This window comes from Apus apus, chromosome 8 (assembly GCF_020740795.1).
Source record: "Apus apus isolate bApuApu2 chromosome 8, bApuApu2.pri.cur, whole genome shotgun sequence".
In the NCBI taxonomy this organism is placed as follows: Eukaryota; Metazoa; Chordata; class Aves; order Apodiformes; family Apodidae; genus Apus; species Apus apus.
The window spans coordinates 16878902-16896530 of record NC_067289.1 but is presented as its reverse complement, the minus strand read 5'-3'; the positions used below and the strand labels follow the sequence as shown (position 1 = coordinate 16896530).

At 42.8% G+C, this 17629-nt stretch overlaps 1 protein-coding gene across 3 annotated transcripts in view; it reads right to left on the bottom strand.

Annotated features, from left to right (window-relative positions):
• Positions 1–17629, bottom strand: part of DIS3L2 (DIS3 like 3'-5' exoribonuclease 2) — a 185461-nt gene that overhangs the window by 90182 nt on the left and 77650 nt on the right. For all 3 annotated transcript variants that reach the window (XM_051626783.1, XM_051626781.1, XM_051626782.1), the window contains one exon: positions 3736–3815. In XM_051626783.1, the coding sequence (XP_051482743.1) occupies positions 3736–3815 (80 nt within the window). The remainder of the gene's footprint in view (positions 1–3735; positions 3816–17629) is intronic.

Below are 17629 nucleotides of genomic sequence, written 5' to 3'. Positions count from 1 at the left end.
ATAGTGCTACAGTGGCCAGCAGACCACAGGCTGAAAATCACTGAGTAAAGTTATCAGCTCTCAGTGGGCCAAAAAAGTAATGAATCCATAGAAATTCCATTTGCATGCAAGAAAATGTCCCAGAAACTTGTGATATAAGATGGATCTAGATGTCTCCTGCAAAGGACAGATCTGAGGGCTGGAAATCCCCAGTGCTGGAAGCTCAAGAGTGTCTCCAGCTGGGAGAAGTCCAGTCCAATCCAGGAACAGGTTGATGGTAATGAACTAGCTCTAAACGCTAATTCCCCATCAGGATGCAAAATAAGGACTGCAGCGAAGAGTACATGTCAGGTGATAAAATTACACACATTTCTGTCACTTTCTTCTGTGAGGAACAGAGACCACATGATGCCCACACCCTGGCTGAGGATCTAGCACCTTCTCTCTTGGGCAACAACAGAGATACATCTGCAGCTGTATCTCTGAGGTGACACCTTAGAAAAGGGCACAGGATATAGCAAATACTGCCAACTGCATCTGAAACAGATACCCCTTATAGGAGGCTCACAAAATAATGTTTTCACTGGGTTCTTCAAATCAGGAAGTATTTGAAAAATTTAACCTGTGGAATTCAGCACTTCAACACTGAACCATAGCTGGCAGAGGAAAAGGTTCATGAAATGCTAGATCAAGTTTGTGCCTCTAACAGCAGCACTGGGAGAAAAATGGACAAGAGTCCATCAGTGCAGTTCTTACTTGCTTTCATTACTCATCTTCACTACAATGATTCTGCAAACATCCCCTTGCATGACATCAGCTGCCTTAAAAATAGAAATTATTCCAGCTACCAGACTGGACATCTCTGCTTCAGAGATGTCTCATGTTTTAAACAAAGATTGCAGCACAGATACAATGCTGAGATTTCCTCCCTCTGCCTGCCTGAGAACCTTTGCTGAGCTGGCTGGCCACCCACCATGCCTGCTCCAAGGATGCAGAGGGGCTTCCTGCAGGATTTTTATGCTGCTCGTTCCCACTCAGCTCCTCAGCTCCCTCCATAATTGCTGAAAAGTGCATCACAGACCATCAAGACCTGGTTTCCTGTCTGTACTTCCTTCTGAGCCACAAGGTCTCCTCAGAATAAACACTATAGATTTAAAAATAAAAGAAAGGGTATCTCTATGGCGGTTCTTTCCGCACTGATTTAAAATCTGGTCCTCTGGGATATTCACCAGCATCAAAACTGACTTTTCCAGGGAGGATTTTCCTTGGCCTATGGCTGAGGCAGTGCTGGGATGGAGTGTGGGCACCACTCCCACAGCAGATGAGGCTGAGAGTCAGAGCACACAACGCCCAGGATGGGCACAGATAAGATTGCTCTTAAAGAAGGCTCCAGCTCAGAGCATCTTCTCACTGAGAGGAGTCATGGGTGGAACAAGCCAACTGGAGGATGCACAGCTCCAGCCAAAAGAAAGGTATCTGGCACAGGCTCCCACTTAAAGGTTCATGGAAAATCATGCATGAGGGTGAATAAAGGCCTTCAGGCTGGGCCAGTCACCAGCAGGTGCACTCACTCATCTGTCTCCTGGATTTTCTCCTCTGAGGTCCATCTGGAGAAAAGGGGAGCATACACAAAGTTCCTGAGAATGATGCCTAACTTTCAAAAGCACTAAATCCACAGTGGATTTCACATCCTATAGATTTTGGACACAAACCAAGCAAATCTCCTTTTACTCTCAGGAACACAGCTTTGTGCTCTTTCCCAGTTTCTTCATCTCTCTTCTAGAACACACTGGTGAGGTTCATTTTGCGGCATGGAAGAGAAGAAAGGTTCCTGCACCTTCCATTTTTCTTCAATTTAAAAAATGGAGCTTTGTAATCCTTTTCTATGCAGAGTGACCCTGTAGTCTGGTCCATTTTACCTTTCTTTCCCAACTGCCTGGATTTCTAGGGAAAAGGAAGTACTGTCCTTGACTGCAGAAGCATCCTCTGTTCACTCTGGTTAAGTCCAGAGATCACCTTTGAAGTAAAAAGGTACACTGGGAGAGAGAGCTGTGCCTGCTCCTGTGTTATATACAGGTAAAGACAACCTCTGAAAGCATGGCTTTGACTTGATCCTTACACTTATTCCTTAGCATTCATAGAAGAGCAGGAAAGGACTGGTTGGACTGCATGAGAAAGACTTTTTCTAAAGAGGCTTGATCAGGGCATGAGTCAGCGCTGCAGCCACCTCTGCATCACCCCCAGCCTAGAAACACCTACAACCCTCTTGGGTGGACTTGACAAGTAGAAGATCCCTTCTGCAATGATAGTTCTCCTTTCTTGTAGATTGTAGCAAGAGACCTCACACAGCATTTTCTGCCATTGGGGTTGGAGAGACAAGGAAGAATTCCAAGTGTAGCCACATCCCTGACAGACAAGTCCCAGGTACAAGTGACAGCCCTGCAATGGCTTCACAGACTTTCTGGGAAAGAAGAATTCTTGTTCAAGCAGGTATTTTCCTTGAACACTTTCTCCAAATGGCGGATAAGAGGAAAAAATGCAGATGTAGCACCACAAACCAGCTCACTGAATGACCTCCTGCAGCATCTAAAAGCCTTGTCTATGTGATCAGTAGAGGCTCAGAAGCCAGACTTAACACCTCAGATCTGAGGGGCTGTGGGATCACAATAGTGTCATAAATCTACAGATAATTTGGAGTGGAAAGAGGGAGAATAGAGTCCAGCTTAGGATCTTTTAGTAAGACTTTAAATTTTCTGAGCAATAGAAGCAATTTTTCCCTAATCTTGCCTCAAAACTGCTTTTATACAGTATAATTAGAAGTAATTTTATTCTCCTCAAATTTTCTTTCATCTGATTTTTTAATCAGTTTTATAGCCCTGTAATACTGTTCTGTACCTGGGTATAAATGACATGACAATTCATTGGCCACACTGCACAGAATTAAATCAACCCAGAAAACAGGGAATGATGGTCTTTGATATCATCATGATGTGATGAGTAACAAGAGCAGGAAAAACTAAATACATACCAAAAAAAAAATCACTTTATCCTCTTTATTAGAGGAAGATTGTTCAATCAAATAATGCAGTATTTCTAACCAAGTCTGTTACTGGATATTATCAAACTAAGTGAGCAGAACTTGGATGACAAAGTAAGTTTACAAGGGGAAAGTTCTTTAAGTCAGAATCATCAAGATTTGGCTTCTGGAGCTTTACTTTCTGTTCTGTTGGCTTACAGCATAGTGAAAGTACAAATAAGGCAGAATAGAAAGCTTAAAAGGCAATGAGAAGAATAACACAACTTACAAGGTACACTCTGCTCATCTGACAATTCCCAGCATCCTATAAACACTAAAAAGCATTTCAGCGAGTGACCTTCAAAGAACTGGATTCCTTTATCCAGGAACTGCGTATTCAAGGTCAAAGTTTCACTCAACTTCAGCTTGCAAGACTGGCACATTAGCTATTCAGCTGTAACTTCTGTAATGACAGGAGACAGCTGAGACCTGCTCAAATCAAATTACAGCTCTGATTATGCAAAACACTGCATTTCCTGACACCAAGACTACTTGAGAGTGCAGCTTGAAGGTATCTTCTCCAAGATTTCTGAAAACAGGCAATTAAAACAACAAGAGAAAAACTAGTTTATCACTCTACTTGCATTTAGTAAAGAATACTTCATGACAAATTACATATATCAATGTGTCAACAGCTTAATATAAACACTGAGAAGTATTTTGTCAAATATATCTCATACCGTCAGGGAGTTGTTTACAGGACAAAGCATCATCAAGATCCTTGGCAGTTGATGGGTCAATGGTGAAAATGCATTCTTTCCTATCCAAGGCAAAACAAAGAAAAGAAACATTTATCTTCCAGTCATGGAGAAAGTATCGAAACACAGAGACCATCAGAGACATCCAGACAACAACAACCATGTTTTCAGAAGACTCTGTCTGTTGAAACATCTTCCAGTCTAATCTGAAAGTTTAAATATGAAAAGGTTTTACACAAGTGAATCTCCTTAGGTGTTTTGGTTTAACTGCTTGCTTTTAACAGTTTTAATCTCATTACTGATTTACCTCCACAAAACCTAAACAATTTAGCCTATCAAGTTTGCTCCAGAGAAGCAAGCAGGAAAAAGCCTCAATGCCTTGCAGGTAGAGTAAAAATAAACTGCTCCTAATTGCAAAACTAAATGGAACACATACAACCCTCATCCCCATATGTAAGGGCAGATATCTTAGCATCTGGAAGTCCACAAACACAGATAGCACAGGACAGAGGTGGTGAAACATTCAACAAACCAAGCTGAATTGTAAAAAAAATTAAGTGAGAGTTTTAGTCTCAGTAAAGACACCTAAGGGCTGCAGTACTTCATAACATCTGCCTTGCCTACTGAGCACCAAAGGGAAGAGTGGGTTCAACAGGAAATACTATGAAAGTAATAGAAAGAGTGAACTCCAATTCAGGTAACTAGATCTAGACAATCAACTTGGTGCTTGGAAAAGCAGAATGCCCCTCCGCATGTGCTGTACTAGGTGGTGCCTGGAATACACATCCCTGCCCTGGAAGGCTTACGTAAGTATGTGCCATAGCAGTGGGTGGCAGGAACACTGGAACATACCAAGATGGGCTACAGGTATGGTCTAGAGCCACACAGATGAGACAAAATAGAGCATTTGATTCAGGGATCATTATACTTAAGAGTGGAACCTTGCTCTAATGAGACCCAAAACCTGAAACACTCAACAAATAAAACTTTCTAAACTCCTGCTTTAGGGCCTTCCCTTCATCCTGGGCTGCTCTACAGTAACTTCTTGCCCAGGCCCCTGGGCCACAGAAGGGTTCACCCAAGCAATGTATGGAAGATCCGACTGTAGCTGAAAAGCACTGAAGACAGTAAAGGAATGGGTTTGCTGGTTTATTTTGCTTTTCTCTCAATCTTTAAAGGAAATTCAGCCCCTCCCTCGTTAAAAGATCCCCAAGCATAATGGTGTAAGACTGAGGCTGCCAAGGAAGAAATCAGGCTGCTGCTTTTCTTTTTGCTGCAGAAAAACTCATATCATGATGGTAACTCCCTTTTAGAGATGTATAATGAAAACACATTTTTCTTACAGCTTAACCACTGATACACTCCTGAGGTAGGAGAGGTGGGAGGGGAAAAACTACAGTGAACTTTTAAAGGAGCGACTGTCACGAGGAATTAGCAAGTCTCAGGCTTATTGCATGGGTGCTCACACAGTGAGAGCAATGTCTCTATCTTCACAGGCCTCTCACTTTGGTACTTAAATTCTCTGGGTGGTATCTGTTGGTATCAGACAGCTGGCAGCATGTATTTATATAATTCCACCAGGCACACTAAATAGAGATTTTCAAAGACATAAAAATCAGTAAAGCACTTCACTGCCTTCTGAGACTTTGAAAATCTTTTAGAATATTCTGGCTTTCAGATTGGATAGCAAAAGTGCATTAATCCCCAGATGCACATCAGTTTCTGATCCTTCGTGTGCATCTAAACAAATTAGGGATCATGACATTGAAAGATATAAAATCTTTTCAATTACACTGGGACTTTGATCTGTTCCTGCTTGCTAACCAGCACCAGGAATCAATCCATTTTTAAAGGTTTGCAAACAACCTCACTTCCGTAAATATATTTTCCTTAAAATTCCACCTATGGATGGAATCTCAGGATACCTCCAACTCCAAAGTACTGTGCAACTTCTTTTAGGGAGCTGTGCACACGCGGGAGCAGATACACCGGCGTCTATACTACAAGTGGTATGGAGGCATGCATGTGTGCCAACCTGCATGTATGGGTACATTAGGTCCCACTAACTCAGAGTGTAAAGGCAAAAACATCCTGGCACTGTGACTCCCCTCCCCACTGTCCCCAGCCATGTCTAGTAAATGTTCCTTTAAGTTACTTCATTTAAAAGAGCAAACAGCACCAAACGGACACCAATGGCTTGCTTCATCTGACAAGTGAGCAAGAAAAAGGTTTAAGAGCTTCTTCAAAGAGAATGTGGGTTCCTGTGTCAGGGGAATAGCTAGCTTATCCCAGATGTTCAGGGCCTGCAACCACAAGCATCTGCCACCCCTTGTGAATCACAGCTCCAGGCAGCTTAAAAATTAGCAGATTGGTTTCAACGAAGTGCATATTTGCAGTCTGCCTTGGAAAAGGACCGAGCATAAATACACGGGTGCCAAATTCTGAACACATTTATACAATGGTAGCAACTAGCAGGCTGCTTTCCTGAGCTGTATTTGGCCAGTCAAATCTATGGCAGAGGTCACTGGTGGCCCCAGTTCAGACAGCCCAAACGTGAGGGGCTGGCGGGCAGCCCCCAGCCCACTGGGGCAGCACTTTGTGCACAGCCCACTGTGCCCACCGGGACACACTGGCCGGTTCTGAGCAGCCTCTTAACATGCAAACTGCAGACACAGACACAGCTCACCATCTGAGGTATTTAAACTCACAGATGCAAAGCTGAAGAGAGGTCCAGACAAATACTGATTTAGCATTTCTCACCAGCATTTCTGCATGCGGCACAGCTGGGATATGTTTAACCACCAGGCTCAGATCAGTTTCTACTTTAAAACTACTCAAGGGACTTGGACTTGTAGCTTGTCACAGGCAGTTTATTCTGGGCACAGACTGCAAGGTGAGGTAAGAAAGTCACTGAGCAAGTAACACAGGGAATGATACTTCCTGGCACAAGGACTCTGCAGAAGTGTTGCAGAGCCAATGGCCAGGTAGTCAATGGGACACGAGAAGCTGATCTGCAAGCAGAGCTCAAAGTTCATAGCAGTGAGATAATCCTGGCACACAGCAGTACACCTAGCTGAAGTTTTCTAAGCAAATTCCCCTCACCAGTAATTGCATTACTAAGTGTGATGAATTATACTTCTGGTTTTCAGTTTTTATTACTGGAGGAGTTTCAGATGGCCACAGGAACTGGGGCTGGCACGTGGCAAAGAAAACAATCCACTGAGTGATGGGACTGCAGCACTGAGCCCATGGGCAGCACCTGTCACATGTGCTCCTCCAGTGCAAGGTCTCCACAGAGAGAATGTTCCCAGCTATCTTCTACTTTTCCTCCAGCCCTACTGTTATCACCTTTTATCTCCAGCTCACTGCAGAGAGCTGCCTCTTGTCCCAGAGAGAATTGGTGCAAGGCAGTGAGAAGCAAGGGGAAGAAAGGCTGGGTGTGGGTAGCACAGCCTGCCTGCTGCTCTGCAAGTTGTCCCCTCCCTTGGCACCTACACCAGCCACCCCTGTGCAAACACCCAGGGAGGACCTAGAAGCAGCTGACAAAAAACATTTGGGAGAAGAAATAACATTGCTCCAAGCTATGTGGCAAGTCCACCCTTCAAAGATTAAAGAGTTATTCAAATTCCTCCCCTGACCATCCTGGCTGGCTGTACAATACCACAAAGGCTATGGCACAGGGGATCTCTGCGAGATCAAACCACACTTCTGACCACAACGAGTAACAAAACCATCTTGCAGTGGGTTGTATGACCAAAGCACAACGCAAGAGCACTTCGGATGCACCTGCTAACAAAGATGTTGCATAAGCACGAGCAAACAGCCCAACTACATATATGCACATTTGCACTGACCACAGGTAAATAAATACTGGCAGCTGCCTCCAGCTTCTGGAGGGCCACCAAGGTGACCTTGTGGGTTAAGAAGCTTGATCATTCCCCTCTCCCCCTTCTTTAAGAGCCCCGAAGGTGTCATGACATCTAATAAAAATATGTTTTATTCATTTAAAATTGTCAAAAAATACTTTGTAGATGTAATGAGATGTTCCAAGTCCATTAGTTTCAACATACACACAACTTGATTAGTTAGAAGAAACCAGTTTAGGAGATAGACAAATATGCAGAGTTAAGAGGTTTTCTGGCCCTCATGCTAGAAAAGACTGGAGAAAAATATCTCCCTTTAAGAAGCCCCCTCCTCACACTGATCAAAACCAAACATTTTGGTATGGATACTTCCACTTTTTACAGAAGCCTCTTTGTCTAAACCATATGTCTAACGCAGGTTTACAGAGGTGGACATGCTCTGGCACTGACTTCTCCCTCCTCCTCATGGCCAGAGGTTTCGTGCATGAGAAAATGAACATGAAAGTTTCGGAGGATCAGGGAAATGGCTCACACTGAGTGTGGTGGACCTACAAGCAAGAGTCAGGAAAGCACATGCCACACACACCCTGCCCAGACCCTGCCAGCGCCAGGCACTGCCCCAGAGCACTGACCCAGCCACCAGTGACAAGAACACTGCTAAAGTCAAAGCTCACATGTTGTCTCCTTCTGCCATCTTGCAAATCAACCATCTGGGGGAAAAAATTGCAGAATAGAGCACTTAGTTTATTAGACAGTAACGGCAGCATGTACAGTTACAGGCTGGGATATCAATCCTAATTTAAGGAAATCTAATTAAGTGCAGTTTCTCTTTGCACGGCTTAAGGTTGCCTAATTGAAGAGGACAAGCATCTCTGCAGAGCAGTTAGTCTTTTTACCTTTAACAGGACCTAAAATAAATGGCTAGTGCAGTGGTAGAAGTAAGATAAGTAGCCTCTTAGTGAGCTGCAATTACCGTCATGGTAATTAAAATGTTCACAGATCACAGGACTGCAACTGCTGTTTGTTTTTCTTTGTGCAAATACGTAGATCTATGCAAAGGTATTTGCAAGGATCAGCAGAGAAAATACTGTACAGGCAGTACTTCAAGGTTTGGTCCCATATTTCAATAAACTATTCAGAATTCAGAGTTAGCCATAACATATAAACACCTATGACATGAGGAGATAAGTCCCAGTGGTCAGGGCTCCATCTTTATTCAAGTGGAAGGTCTACTTGGATCAAGATGAAGCACTGTATTTGTAAGCCATGGGTTCAGGCTGTATTAGATGCAAGGTTTTGGGCATGGCCAGTAATTGGGCAAAGTTTGGGTGCTACCAGTGTGATTTTCTGTAAGGTTGCTTCGGTGCTGCTAATAAAGTGCCAATTTGTACACAGTAAACAAAGCAGCCCCCTCCAGCCACACAGATCCTCCTAACAACTGGATGGTCTTCCCAGCCAGCAGAATGCAGATGAGTCAACCCACCAGTGACGACACAGAGTCCAGATTTTCACCACTCTAACAAAAGCCAACAACCATGAAATAACCATTCAGAGAACTGCATGTACTCACTAGAGCATCAGAAAACCCTCAGTGAAGTAACATGATGTTCTTACCAGCTGAGGTACTTGTGGAAGACAGAGTCCTAATGAAGCAAGCACAAGCCAGATATTTAGGAACTAAGGGAAGCAGAAATGGAGAAATGACATCCCAGGCATTACATGCACAAGTCAATTGGGCAGCCAAACTGCATCCATGTTCTCGCATGCTGCAGATCACCACTTCTCCTGGCTCTGGCTGCAGCCATCACCAGCTGAAGTCACATGGATTGAAGCCCCAACTTTACCATTTGCCTGAAGGTGGACTGCTCAGGGCTCAGGTCATGGGCAGAAATTAGACTGCCAAGTCTCAAGAGAAAGAGAGAGCTGGGCACCTTCTCAAGCAAGCCAGAGCACCTAAGGAAGGGGCTCAGCAGAGAACCACCAAACACGTCCCCAGTAGGTGCCGTGCCCCAGGCTTGGTGCTCACAGCCCATGGTCCCTCCAGTCACCCAACAGCTCCTGAAGCACCACGCTACATCTTCTGCAGAAGCATTAACCTGTTTCCAAAGAACAGACTGCTGCAGCTGGAAGTGAGACAGTAATGACCATCATTTTGTTTATTAAAGTTTAGGCAGCGCAAACCTCCTTTAAACCTGAGTGCGTCAGTGCTAAGACATTTACAGTACGAGTGACTGCATGTCTAGACACTTGCAATGCATTTACATTCTTCTAGGGACTCCTTAGATTGTCCTGTTCTCTCCACTTTGTGAGTACATACAATAGCCTGGTGGGAGTGAAAGTTCAGCCTCCTGGTTTACTCTTATTAACTCCAGCTCAAAGCTGGCATTTTAAAATTAAGCACAGTAAAGGCACTTCTAGAATCTTTAAGCTCTTCAGGTAATTTCTAAGAGCCTGCTAAGCTCTATCTTACAAAAAGTTAAACAGACATCATTTCTCAGAGCTGGAAACACTTGTTTTAATTTAGGAACAGGCATCCTAGAGCTGTCAACTCACTCCAGTGAAGGCTACTAACATTTTTTCACACACCAGTCCAATTGTTATGGCAACCACAAAAATCAATCTCATTCTGCAGTCACAAGTAAATCCAGCTCAACCACGGTGTCTGTGCAGGTTTGTTATAAAGTGCCAATAAGCATGGGACCAATTCCACTGACATTCATTACTCAAATGGGGATGGAGTACTCTTTCTCAGAGAGAAATTTTAGAGAACAAATGGTGCTGGAACATTTTAGAGACTTCAACATCCCACTCCTAAAGCCATCTTTTACGTGTAGTGTCTACTACATTTGTCACACTTGATGTTAGCAGATTTTAGCTAAAACCCCCGAGTGGCTCCTTCCAAGACAGATTCTTAAAAGGAATATATTAAGAAAATATGCATGCAATAGAAGTACCCTGACAATCTCTGAAGGCACTCTGAATGCCCTGTAACACACCAACGAAGATACTTGACACATGACAAACCTCTTTTTGCATGGCGCATAAATTTCAAAATGAAATTAAATTATAAAGTAATTGGAAGCAAAACCTGCCCCCTCCAAACACTAATTGTTATAAGCCTCACAAAAATCCAGCACAGCATAAAATGCACCAAAAGCCCAATTTTCTACATCAAGCCAGTACCGGTCTTTTTAATGTGTTTATGTTTTAACTATGTCCTGTTGTGGTTCAGAGAACAAACTTTGGTCAAGAGAGGGGCTGACAATGAATCCTGATGTATCTACATCAAACAGCCACATCTTCACCATTAACTGCTCACTGGATTGCTAAATCAGAATCAATTGATTCTTCTATATATTTATGGCCTCCAAGTAAGAAGGAAGATGGAAAAAAAAAGCACTGCAGCCTTGTAGCATACCTAAATGGCTTGAAAAGCCAACACACACACACACACACATATATATATAACAAGATCAGAGTCTCAGAAAGACCAAGTAGTAGCAGTATTTCCTATGAGCCATGCTGTAATTGTGCCACAAATATAATGAGGTCTCTGCACCACCACTATCCCACGCAAGAAGGTGGAGTGTAATTGAAAATGCACTTGCAATATATAAGCTACTTTAATCATAGATGCACAAAGCTAGAAATGGAAGAGACATTAGGTCATCCAACCCCCATAGGTCAGAGCTGGACTACTCATGACAATATATTTGCAAGGACTTTCTCCAGTATAGTATTTAGAATCTTCAGGGATGGCATTTCCAATACTTTCTTTAGCAGCCTAAGCTACAGCCAATTTTAGCTTGAACAGAAAAGGTTTCCTCTTTGTTTTACCTTACTTGTCCTCAGAACATCCCTTTCTATCCTCCCACCACCTTAAACAATTCTCATTTGTTGTAATTTTGGTGCATATATTTTAATTATCACTACTGTATCTTTCACAAACTTCTAGTTTCAGTGTTGGCAAATACACATTGAACAGTTAATCCTTCCTCGAAATCAATCCCTCATCTCTCAGAACATTTTCATTTGTCTTTTCCAGACTGCCCCACTTCTAATCCATGTTGTGACACCTCCAGTACAACTCTGCCTCACGCACCTGCATGTGTCATCTACATTATGATATTTTTATTATATTTTTTTCCTTCATAGAGAGTGAGGATCTGAAGATAAGTTGGGAACGAGGATCCAATCACGGAAAAACTTCAGGGCAGAAGTACAGGTCAGAGTATGACCATTCCACCAGAATGGAGTCACAAGGAAAGTGTTCCTTGTAGCAACCACCCTGTCCTAGTGATCAACGATCAGCCCTGGAATACCACAGCAGGGATATACTGCCTCACCTACTGATGGAGCTCTGGCTTTCTTCATCTACAGAGACAGATACCTGGGTTGACACCAGGACTTGGGTCCTTCATCTCCTATCTACCCCAATGTTATCTGACCTGTAGCAGAAGGACACCAGCAAAGCACCATGATATCAAAGAAACCAGTGGTATTTGGCACACTTGAACTGGGTCACTTAACACACAGAAACATGAGAAGATATGGCATTTTCTTCCACCCACCAAGAGCCCACCTTGTGATCCAGCAAAATTCAGTAAGAATTCAAATTGATTTAAGATTTTATCCTCATCTTCCTGTATTATTCTCTCAATTCCTCTCCATAAAGTAGGCAGCCAGGCAGGAATGAGGCAGTATGTATAACAACCTAGTTGCAAAAGTTATTACTGTTTTCCACAACTAAACAAATTCTTAACTAATAAGCTTAGTTTTGATGGCCTACAAGATCAGAAGGCAATAATCCTGTCCAACTTTACCCCATCGATTCTGCTTGAAGCTGCACTTCCAATGACCACATGCACTTTCTGTAAGGAAAATCAGCAGTGAAGCTGCCAATGTGTCTGTGTACACCAGCCACTGGTAAAAACAGTGTCTGAGAGCAAAGACCATGCATCATTTTGTACAAAACAGTGTCACCAAAATTGCTGTAGCCATAGTGTAGCAGAAAATGTTATGAAAACACAGAGGAGGACCTGAAGAAGCCAACCACAAGCAAGAGGCTGAATCACATCACTCTGACAGGAGCCCTGTATTTATTGAGTTTTACTTACCCAGCTAACAGGCCAGGACGGAGCTAACACAGGCTCTCCTAACCAATCCCAGAAGGGTACCATTCCCCAGACTGCCAGGACAGCAGAAGCACCCAAAGCAGGTACAGCCATCATCACTATCTCCTGGAACCAATCCTGTTAGAAAGGGACTAGATCTGTTATCCTTAGACACCACTGAGCAATCCTTTGTAAGCCTTATATCTCCCTATGGAGAACATTACATTAGTCACAGAACAACTCAAGTGAGAGGGCAAAGATTATAATCTGGCCCTGTTTGTGTCTCCACTCCATGCCAAGATAACAGTCAGATCTGCAGCAATGTTGCTTATACATTTGCTAAACAAGTCGTTTCTCAGTTTCCATCAGAAACCAAAGCATTTTTACATATCCTATTATAGCTGAGTAAGTTTTGCTCGACTTAACACTAGCTTTTTTGTAGTGGAAAATCTCCAGGAAACAAGCTGTTCAATGATGTTTTATCTGACTTGCACTCATTTCTAACGAAAGTCTTCCACCTGCCTCAAAAAGACATCTGTTTCAGAGGCTGACTGCTTTCCTCCAACACCCCTTGCACAGCTCAAGGCTGCCATTTTTACCATCACCTCTAATTTTATCAGCCAATAATCTCCCCAGGCATCTACAACAAAGAGCATGCTGTCAAACCTAATCCCTGTTACCAGCTGTAACACTCCTCAAGAAAGAAATAGGTAGCAGGCAGAATTACAGTGCAGGTACTGTCCTGCTGCCAGTGCTTTCCAGTTACAAACAGGGCTAAGACCAGAGCCTCCCTCCACAGTGGACACAGACACGGCAGAGCACATTACATTTCTGAACAGGTAGCCAGAATTATAAAATTGCCTTAATAACTTGGATTGCTTTAGGTCAGTTGCAACTGAGGTGACATACTGAAATATTGAGATGCAAATTTCAGTTGAAAGCTTCATTGCATTCTCAGAGCTCTTTGTGTGCAAGACCAAAGTTCTTTAACTCATTAACTCTGCCCTGCAGGAGAAGTGAGCATTAACTGTCTATTGCCAATGCAAAGGATTCTTGCTGTCCCCCTAGTCTGATGCCCTCCAGGCCTTTTAGCAGTCAGGAGAAATACTCGTGCTCTTCATGCAAGAAACACAGTCACACTGCAACTGAACCCCAGAACACATTGCTCAGAGGGCTTGTAAAATCTTGGAAACACCCAAACCCCAACTGGATACAGCCCCGAGCAGCCTGCTCTGGTTGACCCCACTATGAGAAAGGAGGTTGGAGTAGATGATCTCCAGAGGTGCCTTCCAACCTCAGCCATTTGGTGATTCTCAGGAGTTCGGAGCTGCTCAGTTGAAGCCAGTTTCTGCTCCTCAGCCCAAATCCATCTTGTGGATATTTCAGAGTTTCTTGCCACAGCACCCTTTCTCTGCTCAGTATTTTTAGCTCATTGTTTTGTATTTTGCCAGCTGAGAAACTGTAGTTTGTAATTTTACCTTCAGCTTCATATTTCTTCTTAAAAGTGAATACAATGTCCTGTTTATAATAATAAAATCACTAGTTGGCAGGATGACATCAAACGGAAAAAGAGAAAGCAACTGGAAAATTTAGAGCAAGCAATTTTGAGTGCCAAGTTTCACATTTGTAATAGTCCAGCGGAGGTCAACAGGCTCACTTATTATTAGGCAAATGGTAAAGAAACAGATACACCCAAGTTCTTCCATGTTCAAGTATATAAACCATCTCTACTTGAACAGGCCCTAGCACTTTCCAAAAAAGTGATGTTATACATTTTCCACAGCAACACCAACAATGGGAGACAAGCAAGAGGAGAACTGCTCTGCAAAGAACGGCCTTTTTTCTCTCTCCAATATTTAGGTTTTTGTTTCCCACTATGATTGGACTTTCCTGGCTTAAGTTCTGTGTCCCAGTTAAGCAGTAAAGGAAACAAAAAGATATGAATGAAATTAGAAACATTTGGAATGACTCTTAGAAATAGCTCTTGGGTTTCTTATATTCCCGGCTACACATCTTCAAATGGCCTCCTCCTCCAGCCCCCGTTTCCTGCACCAGCCTCTGAAATTTGCATTTCCTCCATGCCCTGACCTCTCTTCTGTTCTGGAGCTGGATTTTGTACCACACCATTGAAACACAAAGTACAAAGCAAACAAGGAAATAAAAATTACATGTTGAAACATTAGCAAAGACCAGAAAAAGACAAACTTTGCACACCAAAATTTGTCTCCGTGACACTAATCCCCCGATGGTTCTCTAAAAGCAGAAACTAAACCCTTCTTAACCTTCTAATGAAAACATACCAATTCTAGTCAACCTGAATAATAAAATGAGAACTCTGGTCCTATCTGTATGATCACATGTAATGTCTCTGGAAAGGAAGTTTCCTCAACCATGCTATTCCGATACTTTATGAAGCCTTATGTTCTCTATAAAACACAACTGCAGCATGCAATGCCAACACCTCACACTTGCCTAGTGTTTTTCACGAGAAACTTTTGGTGCTCTTTGCAAACAAGTAAGCTGGGAGTGCCTGTGAAATACTTGCCTAATTTTGCAAATAGATTAACCCCTGCAGGTAAAAAAATTTGTCCATGGCAAAACTGTGCACTAGTGCCAGAGCACAGAGCTAAATTGACTAAAAGATTTCAAAGCCATCCATGAGGTTTAGATATTTTCTGCCTTAATAGTAAAATATTATGTAAAGCTTTCTTTGTGAGCCATTACTGGAGGGGGAAAAAAAGATGTCTCTTGGAAGCAACCGTGCACAGGCTACGTAGGTGAGATCACAGTTGCTACCCAAATAGACTATGCATGGTGAGAACAGGCTTCCTATAAAACTGAAAGACTTGCTGAAAGACTGAGCAACATATTCTCAAGATGGCATGGAGAAATATCTTTCCCTCCCCTTGCCCAGCCTCAAAAGCTTGGTGAAACACATTGTCTCAATCCCATCTAAACCCACGCTCACCAGTGACTCCAGTGCAGATCCTCTACCTCCATGCTCTACACACTGACTCAAAGAGAGACTCGACCACCCTCAGGACACTGGTTGGCAGAACAAAAGTTACTCTTTGAGGACGAAAGGATCATTTCCCAAAGAGAAAGGAAACAAGGAAAAGTTAGCTCAGAAAGAGGAAACACCAGGAAACCCAAGACGTAGCTCAGGTCTCAGTTCCAAATCCCAAAAGCTTCATGCATAACACTAGAAAATTTACAGCACTGTCTTATAGAGCTGTAGAGGATTTACTACAGCTGAAAGTATTGTGAGCCAATCTCTACTATGTGTTTACTCCAGTCAGGTGAACAACATGTGAACTGAACTGGACAAGCCATTTAAGTGTTAACATGGATGTTTCATAAGAAAAGATGAGTTTTTATTTCACTGGAAGTTACCTTACACTGTACTCTCAGGGAGTACTATACAGTACCTGGGAAGCCTGACAGATCAACACGCACAAAGTACAGCACAGTTGGAAACTCACAGAGGTAGGTGACATGGAAAACAAGGCACAACTGCCATGTGCACCCAGACCAGATAACCAGGGATCTGGTATCCTCCCCTGGATGCCAGCCTAGGCCAGGCTGCACACCACCACACACTGACTGCTGACAACATGAAAGCTAACATTTAGTACCATGTTAAAGCTGAGCCACCCTGGGACTTGTCAAGAACAGTTTCTCAAGGTCTGATGGGTGAGATCAGAAAAGATAGCAGCCAGGTGCCCAGCTACAGGACCCCACTCAGCTATAAAATGTGCTACAGTTACTAATAAAACTCATTTTTTCCTGGGTAGACAAACCTCTCACTGTGAGGAAACAAGAAAGAAGACTCACTTGTATTTTACTTTCCATAACTAGAAGTCTCATGTTATCTCCATATGTGTTTAGACCACAGGCTAGGTAGTCAACAGTGTGGCAGTTGACATTAAAAGGATTAGTAAATTAAGCTCAAATAATTGTCTTAAAACCCCTGACTGTTAAATGTTTGTATTTGAGAGGATCAAAAGGAAATCTACTTTGTAGTGTGCACTGTGGTTGGGAAGGGGCAGAGAGGGATTTAAATGGCTTAACCACAAAACTGTTATCACCTTGATAAGTCCCAGTGTAATAATTCAGCAATAACAGCAATAAATGCACTTAGAATTTGCTTCCAAAACTGATTGTCTGACTGGAGACAATTCAAGCTCTTTATTTGCTTGAAAGAACTTGGTCAGAAGAAACAGAGAAGGCTACTGAAATGTAGGCGAGAATATAAAAATAAGCACTTTCCAGTGACTTCTGAACTGCAGCTTTCAGCATGTTTTTTTTAAAGCTACTTGAAGCTTACAGTCTGGATATTTTATCCGAGTGTTACCACTAGTCAATCAGGAGTGTGATTCTCCCCTGAATTATTCCATTGCATGGCAATAGAAATCCAGTAAATCTGAAGCAGTAAGGAGGTTACAGGCTACAGTGCAGGATTAGGTCCAAAGTAGCATTTGGATTTTAGGTACATATACAAATGGCTGTGGTTTATCAGCTTATACACTCAAATTGCTCACATCCATGCCAATAACAGATAAACTAAGAGGAAGAGGAGCTTGCTACATACATGCATGTGCTTGTACCAGTGCAATGGTCTTTGAGGAATCAGGCTCATGGGGCTGCTTCACCTCAGCAATATGCAAGAAAGCCATGAACCTGCCAACTGAGACAGGATGCCCTAGTGTGAGGATGGGAGTGGAACACACACTGTAATCTTAGTAATGCATTTATTGTTTTGATTTCTTACACCTTCTTTTCCTGCAAAGTGAGATTCTATACAAATTACTATTCTCTTGTCTTTAACTCTTTTATAGTAAAGACAGTGAGGTGGATTGAGAACTGGCTGTGTGACAGAACAAAGAGGGTTGTGATCAA